The sequence below is a fragment of the Episyrphus balteatus genome, chromosome 2 (genome assembly GCF_945859705.1).
Source record: "Episyrphus balteatus chromosome 2, idEpiBalt1.1, whole genome shotgun sequence".
Lineage (NCBI taxonomy): Eukaryota > Metazoa > Arthropoda > Insecta > Diptera > Syrphidae > Episyrphus > Episyrphus balteatus.
The window spans coordinates 635142-650521 of NC_079135.1; the positions used below are offsets into that span (position 1 = coordinate 635142).

The window sequence follows — 15380 nt, forward strand, 5'->3', positions numbered from 1 at the left end:
TTATTTTTGTCTAAAATTCTAACCTAAAATCAAAGAAAAAAAAGTTAAAAAATTGACAATTTTATTTTTTTTTACTAAATCAAGGGGCATTTTGTGTATGTAGCCGGGACGTCCAAACTTTGTACTAATGAAATAAAGTAGAGGTAAAATTCTTTGATAATATGCAATTTTTAATTTTTTTTGTCAAGAAACAACTTAAATGTACCTATTCAAAAATTAGCACTTTTTCTAAATTTTTGACTTTTTTAGTTAAAAGCAAGTTTTTAAAACTCGATAAAATCGTATTAATTGGTAACTTTTAGACTTTTAAAGTAAACATACTTCGAGGGATTGATTTAATATAAACTAAATATGACAAACAAAAAAATTTATTTGCATCCTTATGGCCTTTTGTGCAATTTTGTGTATGTGCATTTTTATAAATTCGGGTCGAATGGATGGACGGAGAGCCATTAGCTTTGGTCTATTGCATAGAAGAACATTTAATACCAACTCTTTTACTGTTTTCAATGGCCTGAAAAACAATTCTTGTAAAATCCGCGACCAACGAAAAGTTTCTCTTGAAAAACGAAAAAAATACTCTAATGAGTTTGAAACAAAATAGCTCAGGGAAATTAGTAAATCAAATTGCACTTTTCGCGGGACAAATTTTTTTCATGGAACGTATTTAGGTGAATGTCCTTATCGTAAAAGTGAATTTTTTGGGATGATAAGATATCGGGAACAGCCGCCATCTTGGAAAAGAGGTCGGTGCCGTTTTTATTTTATAACTCCATTTTTACTCATTTAAACCAAAAATGTCCGAGGGTAGACTTATTATCAATTAAATTATCTAAAAAATGATATACAAATGAATTCCGTGAGTTAGTTAAATTCAATTTTATAGTCGGTCAAAGTCCGGGTTCTTCTCGCAAGGTTAAGACAATATGACATTTTTTCAAATATCTGAAGAACTTTTGATTTGTTTGGGATTTTCTTAAAGAATGAATTATAGCACTTTATATTATCTATGAAATGAGCCCTTTATCGTTACTGTAACCAACATAATGTATAATCCATCTAACGTCGAAGTTCACATTCTACTATCCAAAAGTGAGAAAATAACAAGTTTTCTTCTATTAGACCGAGCAAATTTTTGAAGTGGAGGTATAACCAAAATATAAGTAAACAGTTTTTTAACTATATTCGTCTAAATATTGAATTCAAAGTTTGAAATCTTTAATGTTAACCTTTATATGGTTTTCGAGGTTTTAAATGAAGTGAATTTTCCAATTAATGTGAATAAGCTCAAGTGACACTATTTAAAATTCTAAATATAAGAACTGATGCCCTGTCATTTTTCCTAAACATGAACACCTCAATCTCAGCATTACGATAAGTATAACTCAAGATATGAGGTGTGTAAGCCGTTATGTTTTCGAGACTATTGTGTTTAATTTTTGATTGTTTATTTGAACTATTGAAATCCCAAATATGTTCAGTTAAAAAATCGTATATCATGACTTCGACGTTTGGTTGCCTCTACAATGTGATGGTTACAAAAACAATAAAGGGTTCATTTCATAGATAATTAAAAGTGCTATAATTCATTCTTTAAGAAAATCCCAAACAAATCAAAAGTTCTTCAGATATTTGAAAAAATGTCATATTGTCTTAACCTTGCGAGAAGAACCCGGACTTTGACCGACTATAAAATTGAATTTAACTAACTCACGGAATTCATTTGTATATCATTTTTTAGATAATTTAATTGATAATAAGTCTACCCTCGGACATTTTTGGTTTAAATGAGTAAAAATGGAGTTATAAAATAAAAACGGCACCGACCTCTTTTCCAAGATGGCGGCTGTTCCCGATATCTTATCATCCCAAAAAATTCACTTTTACGATAAGGACATTCACCTAAATACGTTCCATGAAAAAAATTTGTCCCGCGAAAAGTGCAATTTGATTTACTAATTTCCCTGAGCTATTTTGTTTCAAACTCATTAGAGTATTTTTTTCGTTTTTCAAGAGAAACTTTTCGTTGGTCGCGGATTTTACAAGAATTGTTTTTCAGGCCATTGAAAACAGTAAAAGAGTTGGTATTAAATGTTCTTCTATGCAATAGACCAAAGCTAATGGCTCTCCGTCCATCCATTCGACCCGAATTTATAAAAATGCACATACACAAAATTGCACAAAAGGCCATAAGGATGCAAATAAATTTTTTTGTTTGTCATATTTAGTTTATATTAAATCAATCCCTCGAAGTATGTTTACTTTAAAAGTCTAAAAGTTACCAATTAATACGATTTTATCGAGTTTTAAAAACTTGCTTTTAACTAAAAAAGTCAAAAATTTAGAAAAAGTGCTAATTTTTGAATAGGTACATTTAAGTTGTTTCTTGACAAAAAAAATTAAAAATTGCATATTATCAAAGAATTTTACCTCTACTTTATTTCATTAGTACAAAGTTTGGACGTCCCGGCTACATACACAAAATGCCCCTTGATTTAGTAAAAAAAAATAAAATTGTCAATTTTTTAACTTTTTTTTCTTTGATTTTAGGTTAGAATTTTAGACAAAAATAATTTTTAAAATTTTTTAACCATCTTAACTTGACAGAAAATTTAATTTGCTATGAAAAGTGTCTTTGAACCATTTCAAAGTCAGGCTTGGTTTTCGAGTTAAATCAAAAAAACTGAAAACCGACCAGTGTTGCCGTTTTCTCAGAAATGCACCAATGGATTTAGTAGCACTTTTGGGTGGAGTATTCTTGTATGCCAAGGAATCATAATCGCCAATAAAAACTCTTGAACGAATTTGTTCCATCCAAAAGGGTCTATTCAATAGACTAATGGTAACTTTACCAGTTCTTAAACGAAGTTGATTTCATTTAAATTTTTATTTATATGCCCTGGATTATTTCCAGCAACAGCGAACTTCCAACCGATCACGAATTGCAGCGTTTCAATTTCAAATCATTTTCTGATTACCTATTTTGCACGCCTATTTCCCAGAAAAAAATCGATAACAATATAGTTAAGTAAAAACTTTTAAAAGCTACCTTGGGATTTTCAATAAAACTGTTTTCATATAAACGGCCAACTTAAGTGCCCTTTATTCATGACTAACTCTTGTGAATAAAAAGTGTTAAGATATTTTCTTTTTTCGTCTTGAAAAAGTTAAAAAAAACAATAAAAACTAATTCCCGCTATCAATGACATATGTAAGTTTAAATGATTTAGTGTTATTCACATAATACAAAATAAACAATTTTAAATGTGCAAAAGGGCTTGAAAAATGTACATTATGTGTTTAATTAGATAAAGTATCCATTTGAGTATAAAATTTAAATTCAAACATCAAATTCAAATGACAATTTTTATTACATATTGTAAATTGTATGGTGTTTTAGGGCTATGGAAATATTATGCATAGGATCTTTTTGTTATGAATAAATTAGATTTAATAAAATTGAACTAAACACATTTACTTCCAAGATGAACACTTTTCTATAGATGCATTATTTTATCCTAAAATGAGAATAAAACTTTAATTTTAACATTTTCGAAAATGGCTGAAACTTACTTTAAAAAAAAGTTATTGATAAAAAAGATAAGTAAGCATGGCTTGGATGTTCAGTGTTTGAAATTAAATATTCAATAACGTAACAAATATAACCCAAAAACACAAAATTTATAGGATAAATCATTAATATTTGTTGACTTTCATTGAGTTTGAGATTTTTTTTTGTAAAAAAAGAATCAGCAGAATCATTTTTGTTTACAAAATATAGTTCATTTCAGCATTTCAAACTCCCACTTGCATCTAATTAAAATAATATAAAATAAAAAAGAACAATTTGCCTTGGGATTGACAATTGTTCCACAGCTCCTGGCACTTAACTTTTTTTTCTTTGTTCTATTTTGCCCTATAAAGAAGGGAAATAAAAATTTGCATCTTTTTCACTGTTTCTTCCAACTTTCTATTTTGTAATTTAAAACAGTAAAATGCTTTTTTTTTGCTTTACTTATTAGTTGGAATTTCCGGGCAGAACAAAAATATACATATTTAAAAAAAACTTTAAAAAAGTAAAGAAAATTAATTTAAAATTTATTAATTTGGACTTGCAGATACATATTTCAGCATATCAGTGTTCAATCCTAAATTTTACAAAAAATAAGTAAAAAGTTCTAGCAATTGAAGAATTTTCCAACCAAATCTATTTATTAGTGAAATTAGTGAAAGTTAAAGTATTTTCAATTTTCCAAATACCTACATCTATACTATTCAAGTACTCCCTTTATGGAAAATACTTAAAATCCATATTTTATACAACTTCCGCATTAACTGTTTTATAAAGTGTAAGTGCACAGGTGATTTATGGCTGGACACCATGTAAGTATTCTAAAGGATTATTTATAGCAATAAGAAACAATAAAAATAAAAGCTTTCGATATTTTACTGCTTATTGCGGTAGTAATGTACACGTATTTTAGTGCTTCTCTTTTCCATATTTTATTTTATTTTATTTTATTTTATTTTTATGTGAAAGTAACACACTTATATTATCAAAGATGAACCGATATGGAAATAAACAAAAAAAAATTTATTTCTTGACTTTTACATATGAAAATATATGTTCAATGCACAATCACATTGATATTTTATATGAAATAATATTTTAGAGAAATGCGACAAATATTAAAAAATAGACTTCTCAAAGTTTTGTTTGAAAATCTACTATACTTATAACAATTAACAACATACGGTATTCAAAAATTATATTATTTGTCCATGAAAGTAACTTAAAACTCTCAAAGGGATTCATTTTTCGTTTAGGTATATGAACAAAGCATACGAGATATATAAACAAAAATAACTTCCTGGAACCCGGATGAATGGAAAAGAATGTTCATAACATTGCAAAATCCATTTGTCTTTTCTCACATAAAAGTTTCCAATATCCTTGAGATTTTCTGTTGTTTTTTTTTTTTGTTTTACGTTTGTGTGAAATTAATGTTGAAAGTATCACGAGAAAGTTTATGGAAAATATAATACACATGAGTGTGTTAGGAAACGATTTTACTGAAAAGTTTGGATTCTATTTTCTAAAAGGAAAATGAAGAAAATGTTTGAGGACTTTGCTGACAAGTTAATATAAAAAAAAAACTTTTACTTATCCACTTGGTATTTTTTTCTTTTAGTATTTATAGTTAAGTTAAAAACAACAATAAAAACCATTTCAAAATCAGGCTCTTCCCAGAAATGTAAAGGACAAAAGCTTTTTTCCTTGTATCTCAAATCCATCCTCTGGCTTTATTTTTTGTTAGTTCTCATAAAACTTCGATTTTGATTTTAATTTCCGAACGGAAAATGTGTTGTTACATTTCGCTATGGTCAGTTCGAAAACATCGATAAGCAAATATACAGGAAAGTAAATATAGCCCTTGGGAGGTTTATCGATGCATGTTTTTTATTTCCTCTTACTAAAGAAAAGAAAGGAAGGAAAATTGGGAAAATGTTTTAAAAATCCGAACAAATTGTTGGTTCCTTCATCGTCTTTACACAAAGCATCGAATTTTCTCTAACAAATTTTAAGGGTTTGCTGTTTTCCTTGCATCTACCCTGGTGGCTATTTTCTAAGAAAAAACAATTTGTTTAAGTAACATGTATTGGATACTAAATTTGTAATACAATTTGTCTCATATTTTTCAATGTTAACAAGAGCTTGTGTTCATTCTTACTCCTTATTTTTGTTCGTCTCTTCATTGAAAAAAAATAACATAAGAAAAAAAACCCGATATCCTTGTCGGGCAAACGACCTACAAACTGATTTATTTATGTGTCTTAGCTGATTTATGGACAACGGACGGACGTGACGTAAATTTCGCCATCCAAAAAATACAAAAACTTTAACAATAATTTATGGTATGTATATGTCGGACACGTTTCAAGGTCATTCGATAATAAATTGAATAAATTGTTTAAAATGTCCTATTGTTGCTAAGCACTCTTTAGTATGGAACTCACTGGGTTGGTGTTGTTTTATCTAATTCCAAACAAAACTGGTTTGTTTATTTTTCTAATTCAGAACAATTCTGATCAATTCAGAAGATAACAGCTTCTGAACGTGTGTCTTTCGTATTCCAATGGTTAACCCTCTGTCGGCACACTGGTGCGAAGTGGTCATACCATATTCGAATTGCTCGGAAAATTCTACATCAATTTCATATATGATTCTCTATAAAATAGTGAGACCGAAAAAAGTTCTAGCGACATGAAAAAGTATAAACCAAATTCGCAAAAGTGTGCCTACGGAGGGTTAATGGTTGAGCAATTTTTAATCCAGTCAAATTTTATTTAAAATGAAAAGTACTTGGGGTTATATATGTAAATAGCTAAGAGCATCCTTCGAAGTTGTGTTTATTGGAGTTCTTAACACGAGTCTGAATTTTCCACGTCAAATATGAGAACTTATCGAAAAAAAAAAGTACAACAAAAATGCATTTTTTTTTGTTTACTTATTATTTTAATTTCTTTTAACAGAAAAATTATGTATTTGTTTTTTTTTTTGTTTTTGATCAAGGCCCATTTTTAAATTAATTGATTAAAACTCAGAGGTATTTTATTTAAATTAATTATATTTTGTTTTGTTTTCTGTTTATTTAAAATCAGTTTTATAGTAATAACATTTTTTTTTACTTTAAAAAACATGAAAGAAGATTAAATTTAATAATTTAAAAAAAAATCGTTCGTAATATTTTATAATACTAAAATAAAATAAAAGGTATCTAAAAATGTATATCAATTTTAAGTTATATTTTTAATACTTAGTCAAAATTTCATTATAAATTAATAAAGAAATATAAAAAAACTGGAACATCGTAATATTTCATTAGGATAAATAGAAATTTTGGTTCATCTTTAACAATGAGCACCTACTTCATCCAGAAAATTAGAACACCCTTTTCCAATTTGGCTTTTTTACCACTTCGAAGAATGCTTTTAGCCATCTCAAATCGTAGTGGATGCATTAAGTAGACAAACGATCTTCATTTAGTAATCTGTTTGAAATTCTTGAGGTCTGAAAAAAAAAATTAATAACAAAGACTCAATTAAATTATACTAGCCAAGTTAAAAAGAAAAATGTTTTGTTAAAATTAGGTTATTTTTTTTTTTGAGGAAAGTGCCATTACTAAAATTTGAATCAAATGAAAGAACTATAACTTAGGAAAAACTTTTATTATGGACGTTTCGCAGTATTGCGTTAAGAATGCAAGATAATGCAGTATTAGTATTGTTAATGCATTGTTGAATGTATGATGGACAAATTGATTTATATTTTTATTTGGAACATAATATGTCATGCTCTGTCATTTTCCCTGAGTCTGAAGACATTAATCTTGAAAATGCGACCAATAGAACGCAAAATATAAGATTTTTGAGACAACAACAACAACAAAAAACTGAACAACGAAACCCTCAAAATAGGCTTCAAATTGTTTTTTTAATTTATTTGTTTGGGTTCTTAAGGTTGGATATTCAATATAAAGGTCTTAAGACACAGGGAAAATGACAGAGTATCATATTTTGCACTTGAAATACACAATTAAGTTGTAACATTGAGACAATCTATATAAAGTGTTAAATTCAAAAATGCATTTTATCCGTTTTTGATGTACGTCACAAGGATAAAACTTCTGAACAATAGATGTAAACCTTAATCACATCAAAAAATAACAAATTCATTCCTGGCCGCGTAACGTAGGTATATGTTCCATACAAACTTGCCCATTCTCCTTTGTCATTTTTTCAATTTAAATTCTAGTATTCAAAAAATATAAAAACTTAAATACTGAATTATTAATTTATTCCAGAAATATTCTATTTCAAAATGAATAATCAAATCCATACAAAAAGTATGCTTTCATCAAAATCGTGACTGATACATTTTTTTTTTTTTTGAGTAAAAATCCTTAAGAGTGATGGAACTTACCAAAGGAATATTTTTCTTCCAAAGCTTCTTATGCAACTATGCATTGTATCCAAAATTTTTAGTGTTATCCATCATGAAGTAAAATTAGTTCATCAAAATGAAGTGTAAGGAATTGTTTAAACCTAACAAAAGTGTTATCTTTTAACAGGCGTGTTTTTTTAATAGTGCCCCACGAAACACACTTTGGGTTAAATAAACATTACTTCCAAAACATTTTGGAAACTATTGCCAAAACCAAAGAATGCACAATCCATAAATTCATATTACAGAAACCCAATAAATTGATTTTTTTTTTTTCAAAACACTTCGTGTCTATAAGTTTTTGTTAGGAATTGTTTCTTATTTCTATCACAAAACAACTCCGTTTTGACCATTTTGCACCGTCACAACTCACGTTCAAATGTGTACTAAAAGTGTCAATGCAATTCAGTTCAAATTTTAGCTCCAGCAAACAAGTGATTTTGTATACATAAAGCTAGGAACTTTTAAAGCATCTAAAAGATACTTAAGTTCTCCGTGATGTTGATACTTTCGTTTTGGTTTTTGTTTCCTTTAACTCTATTTTTTGTTTGTGTCTGTTAACTAGGATTTCCTTTTTTCATCATTCATAACAAGGGATTTCAATGGGTGTGAGAGTACAAAGTTAACGAATGTAGAATATTCCAGAGATTGAAATTTCGTCAGCATCTGCGCAGTCTTTTTTGATACTGACCTATCTATTGAGATATTTGCTTTTATACATACTTTTTTTGATGATGATTTGTTCGATATTTTTCTCTTCAATTTTCAAACTTTTCATAAGAGAGAGTAAGTTCGAAAAACTAGAAAATAAAATATTAATTTTCGAAATTAAATAAAATCTTACTTACCCTCTATTTTATCTTTGAAAAAAAAAAAAAAATCGAGAGAGAAATAGAAACAGAGATAATTGCTGGTCTACCATCAATAAAATCTGTCATGTTATTGTTCATCACTTATTGTTATCTGCTAAATCCTGATAAGAAAACTGGCAGATAAATAAACACGGTCTTCTTGGGGTATGTTCAATAATAAATCATGGATTGTATTTTAAATGTTTGATTTGTTTAGGTAGTTTGTATTTTATGTAGAAATAGACAGTAAAAAAATGTTTGTGTAAGTTTCAATATAATTATTTAATTGAATGATACTTATAATGTTAGGTGTGATCTCCGTGATGGTCCAAAATGAAAAGGGAAGATCTTAACAAAATTACAATAGAATTTACCAAAGCGAAAAAAGAGCACAAAGCAAAATTAAAGATCAAAACAAGTTACAGTTCGTTTTCGGAGTAAATTACTCTCTTGTTTCCAATTAAATTGAGTGTAATTAAAAATAAGGTTTAGGTTTAGAATTCATAGGGTATTATTTTATATGTTGGGCACTTTGTGCACATAGTCTCAAACATTCAGCCCCCCCTGGAAGACTCCGGTCTTTCAGTTTTTGGCAAAGGAGCTATTTTTACTATTGGGCGTGTATAATTTCCAAATTGTGTTCGCACGGTTACAACTCTGCATCTATCGTCTTCACCAGGATGTGTGTTGATTATGCGGCCAAGAATCCATTTAGACGGAGGCAAATTAGGTTCCTTGAGCAAAATTATGTCATCTATTTGTAAGTTGGGTTGGAACTTCTTCCACTTGGGTCGATTTTGTAGAGACGTCAGATATTCGTGGTGCCACCGCTTCCAAAACCCTTGCATCAATGTCTGTAAAAGATACCAGTTAGTTTGCTTTGAAATATTTAAATTAATAAGATCTGGTTGAGGGATTGCAGAGTACGATTCTCCTATCATAAAGTGGGAGGGAGATAAGGCTGTGGGTTCGTAGTCTGAAGTTTGCCACATAGGGCGCGAATTAAGGAGGCACTCGATTTTAGCAAGCAGAGTATACATTTCTTCATATGTTAGTCTATTTTCTCCGATTACACGTTTAAGGTGATTTTTAACAGACTTTACACCAGCCTCCCACAATCCTCCAAAATGAGGTGCGGAAGGTGGTATAAATTTCCAGGTTATATGGTCTTTAGAGAGATGGTCGATGATTATATTATGGTGTTGTTCACTGAGGAGAAGATTGTAAAGCTCTCCAAGGATTCTTTTTGCGCCATGGAAGTTTGTTGCGTTATCACTCCATATCTCTGAAGGCTTTCCGCGACGTGACACGAACCGATCTAAAGCCAAGAGAAACGCGTTTGAAGAAAGATCTCCGACAAGTTCAATATGTATACCTCTAGTAACGAAACATACAAAAATAGCTATGTATGCCTTTATAAACTTTGGATTTGGCCCATGAGCTAAACGCAAAGTTATAGGGCCTGCATAGTCACAACCAACTTTGCTAAAGGGACGCGAAAATCGTACCCGCTCAACTGGAAGATCACTCATGAATTGAGTAGATGATGTCTTGCGCTGCCTAAAGCATTTAACACAATCATGTATTGTTTTTCGCAACAAGTTTCTGCACCCAATGATGTGATAGTTTTGTTTAAGTATTGTAAACATTAGAGATACACCGGCATGGAGATAATGAGTGTGAGTGTATTCAACGATTAATTTTGTTACTCGATGCGATTTGCATAAGATTATAGGATGCTTTTCATTGAAAGATAAGTCCGAGTAAGAAAGGCGACCACCAACGCGAAGCACATTATTTTGATCGAGGAACGGAGACAGGGATATAAGCTTACTACGCGACGGCAGCTCTTTAAAATTGTTAAGAATTTCAATTTCAGACGAAAAAGTTGAGTTCTGAGCACATTTAATTAAACGAGTTTTTGATTCCGCGATTTCTTCTGTAGTTAGATAATTACAATCATTAGCTTTTGGTAAATGGAGATAGTTTCTTATAAAACGAAATATGTAGGCTAGTACGCGCACAGATTTTATCCAATTAGATGACTTTGCGATGATTTCCTGTAGTATTTTATCTCGAATTTTATATTTTATATTGGACACAAATACCTGAACATTATTTGATTTACGTTCCTCTAATTGATCTGCACATATATCTTGTATACCATACTGTGATAGTGGCCATTCACTAGATTCTTTGCTGAGCCAAGCTGGACCATTCCACCACATGCTAAAAGACGTTAAGGTTTGTGGTGAGATTCCACGGGATGCAACGTCAGCTGGATTACATTCAGACCTTACATGATTCCATGCTTTTCGAGGAATTGACGATAAAATTTCTGATGTTCGATTGCCTATGAAAACAGACCATTTTTTGGGGGTTGCAGATAACCAATGCAAAACGATTGCGGAATCTGTCCACGCAAATACTCTTAAATCATCAGCCTGTAAAGATAGTTTTATTTTATTAATTAGGTGTGTTAGTAGCAAAGCTCCACATAGCTCGAGCCTAGGAAGAGAAAGAATTTTAATGGGTGCGACCCTGGTCTTGGAGGCCACCAAAGACACAGAAATACCTCCACTTAGGCTTATACTACGGCAATACACTACAGCTCCATAGGCATCCAAAGAAGCATCGCAAAAGGCATGTAGTTCACAATTTATTTTGTTGGTCCATATGATTCTAGGGACAGAAATAGACTCGATGAGATGAAGCTGATCTCGAATGGTAGTCCAACGAAGTGCCATTTCCTCCGGAACCTGGTCGTCCCAGCCCAACTTTTCTCGCCAAAGGTCTTGAAAGAATATCTTGATTGCGATTATAACCGGTGCAACAAATCCAAGTGGGTCAAAAATTCTTGAAGCATCTGAAAGTATTCCGCGTTTTGTACAGTTTAATTTGTTAGGAAATTTGACCTTGTACGTGAAAGAATCCTTTGATGGACACCACTGCAACCCAAGCACCTTAACCATATTAGAATCTTCGAATTCAATTGGCGACATCTGTCGTTGATCTTCTGGTAGTGATAGTAGAAGAGGCCAGCAGTTTGTGGTCCATTTGCGAAGGTTGAAACCGGCGCTATGGAGCACATCTACCAGTTCTTTTTGAAGAGAAATCAATTCGTCAACACAGTCAGCACCGGTTATTATATCATCAACGTAAAAATCGTTTAAAATAATCGAACTAACGCGTGGGTTACTTTCAGCGACGTCTAATGCGAGTTGTTTGAGAGTTCGTACTGCCAAAAAAGGAGCAGCTGAAGTACCATACGTTACCGTCAAAAGCTTAAAATGTTTAATAGGGTCTTCAGGATTGTCACGCCAAATAATCCGCTGAAAATTTGTGTGCTTAGGGGAAATCCAGATTTGGCGGTACATCTTTTCGATGTCCCCTGTAATTGTATATGAATGACGACGAGATCTTAGGCAGATAGAAAATATGTCCCGCTGAATTGTGGGGCCAACGAGAAGTGATTCATTCAAGGACGAGGTGCCGCTGTGATTCAGTTTAGCAGAACCATCAAACACCACGCGCACCTTGGTTGTGGTGCTATCTTCTTTTATAACTGGGTGATGTGGCAAATAATAATGTGGCGTTGATTTTTGTAGTTCATTTGGTGGAATTTCTTCCATATGACCAAGCGATATATATTCTTCTATAAATTTTGAATACGATGTTTTCAGATTTGGATCAGATAAGAATCTGCGTTCGATAGAAAATAGTCGATTTAATGCCAACCGAAGTGAACCTTCTTCATTAAGAATAACATTATTTTTAAATGGTAACTCAACCATGTATTTTCCATCTTCATGACGTCTGTGTGTTGAAGCAAAATGCTCTTCAGCTTGTTGCTCTTCAACCGATAGAAATGGTTCATAATTAACCTCTTCTAGTCGAAAAAAGCGTTCCAAATCGACATGTTGCGAGTAGTCTAATCGAGTGCAAAATGACCTTACTGCCTTATCTCGTGAATCTTGCTGCTGATAGCTTCCAGCTATCACCCAGCCGAATATAGTCGGAATTGATTTAGGACCCCCTGTAACTATTGCTTCAGATGGTCCGTTAATAATACTAAACACTTTATCTGATCCAATCAAAATGTCTATTGGGCCAGGAATATTGAAGGCTGGATCTGCTAGGTTCATGGAAAATATTTTAGTGAAATCGATATTTGTTATTTCAGTTGATGGAAGCAACGATGTCAACTTTGTAATGACGTAACAATCGATGTCAATATTATTTGAATCATGTGTGGAATGTATAGTCAGGTTTACCAGACCGTTAGTAACACCTGCCGAAGTAGATGCGACTCCCAAAATAGGAATACGTATTCGTTTCCGAGAGAGCCCTAGTCGTTGAACACATTGTTCAGTCACGAAGGAAACTTGGGATCCTGTATCAAGTAGTACACGAATATTTTGATAAACTCCTTGCTTATCACGAGTTCTAACCACAGCAGTAGGAAGAATAGTACTTGTATGATGATTGGCTTCAAGAGAATGGTTAATTACAATGGGATCATTAGTATCCTGTCGTGGTGACGAAGAAGGAGGAGATTGCTTTTCATCCTGATTAGAACTTGTATTTGAATGTGACGTGTTTGCGTTTTGTATAGGATGTACTAGAGTGTGATGACGAGTAGAGCACATCTTACATCGAAAGTTAGAATGACATTTGTTAGAAGGATGACCTGATCGAAGACAGTTAAAGCATAAAGACTTTTCCTTAACGAATTTACGGCGTGCATCCACCGATAAGCCCATAAATGCCTTACAAGAAGGAAGAAGATGGTCTTCTTGACATTTGGGACACCCTATTTTGGTTTCCACCAAGTGTGTTCGAACACTACTTTGAGCCTTGTTGGTTGTTTTAGAAGAACGAGTTACAGGTAACGTATAGCATGATTCAAGGCAGCTACAGCGGTTTTCCAAAAATTCAAGAAATTTGCTAATAGTACATTCATCGTTTGAACCGATTTCTTCTGCCCATGCCTGTTTTGTTTCGTGGTCTACTTTTTGTAGCAAAATAAAAATAAGCCAAGGATCTCTCGACTCAGAACCAAGTGCCTTTAAACCTCGTATGGTCTCGTCAGCCCCATCTGTCAGTTTTCGAAGAGACTGCACGTTGTTAGAACTACACGATTGCAACGAAATAAACGATTGTATGAACGATTGAATAATTAAATGTTTCTTGTCGAACCGCGCCTCAAGTTTATCCCACGCTTCTAAATAATTATTCTCGGAACATGAAATATGTTTAATTAGGTTTGCTGCATCTCCACCCAAAAAAGATTTTAGATACTGAAACTTTTGAGTTGCAGTAATCGAAGTGTTACGATCAATTGTTCCAGTAAAAAGATCCCTGAAACCAGGCCAGTCTTTGTAATCACCATAAAATGTAGGAATTTTACACTCTGGCAATTTGACAGTTTTGGGGTTAACTTGATTTGCATCTAATTTTTTTAGAATTGAAGCTTGCTGAGACGCTAATGTATCACCTAACGATTGATCTGTTATTGAACTAGACTTTGAGAGATTGCGAATTGAATTTTGTATTAAAGCATAAGCCTGACAGTACTTATCTTCGTACTCGGCAAACTCTTCCTCTGGATCTACAAACGCTTCGTCATCGCAAAATTCATACAAGCTATCCTGGTGAGTTGTGAAATTAGACCAGGCGTCCGTAAGCCGAGTCATATGAATTTCCAACAAATCGATTGATGTGGAATCATCGATTGTCAATGCGAATGATAATGCCCTAGTTATTCCCGCCTTGGCATGGCCACATCTCACTTTAACTATGTTCATTTTTATAGTCTATGTAATGCAATTTTTTGTAAAAAAATTCAAAAAGAAATAAATTTGCTTTTTATAATTAATAACCGATCATCAAATCAAAATGTTCATAAAAAGTTTGTAAAGAGTTCATGCAAGAAAAAAAAAAACACATGCATTGGATTAATCATGCCATAGATTACCAATCGAATATCAGTGGTATTTTACCGTTTGATTTTGCAAAAATTTTGTATCAAAAAATGTTTGGGTGTATGTTCTCATGCACATGCAGTGATAATAAAACCACAAAAATTTATATGATATTCATGAAATTCATACTTATTCAGCTAACAGTAAATTGTAGGTACAATTGATTTAATTTTTAGCATTAAAATGTTCACAATCACTTCCTAAATTCAATTTTAATCCGATTATCTCGAAGGACCAGAAAATGTTCAATAATAAATCATGGATTGTATTTTAAATGTTTGATTTGTTTAGGTAGTTTGTATTTTATGTAGAAATAGACAGTAAAAAAATGTTTGTGTAAGTTTCAATATAATTATTTAATTGAATGATACTTATAATGTTAGGTGTGATCTCCGTGATGGTCCAAAATGAAAAGGGAAGATCTTAACAAAATTACAATAGAATTTACCAAAGCGAAAAAAGAGCACAAAGCAAAATTAAAGATCAAAACAAGTTACAGTTCGTTTTCGGAGTAAATTACTCTCTTGTTTCCAATTAAAT

General features: G+C 31.9%; 1 protein-coding gene across 1 annotated transcript; it reads right to left on the reverse strand.

Moving 5' to 3' along the window:
• Window positions 1–9410: 9410 nt before the first annotated feature.
• On the reverse strand, window positions 9411–14663 carry LOC129912570 (uncharacterized). The gene has a single exon (XM_055990873.1). The coding sequence runs from the start codon at window positions 14661–14663 to the stop codon at window positions 9411–9413; it is 5253 nt and encodes a 1750-aa protein (XP_055846848.1).
• Between the last annotated feature and the right edge of the window lie 717 nt (window positions 14664–15380).

What these genes read in the sequence shown, in the direction of transcription:
- LOC129912570 (XM_055990873.1), bottom strand. Translation starts at nt 14,663, where the DNA reads ATGAACATAGTTAAAGTGAGATGTGGCCATGCCAAGGCGGGAATAACT.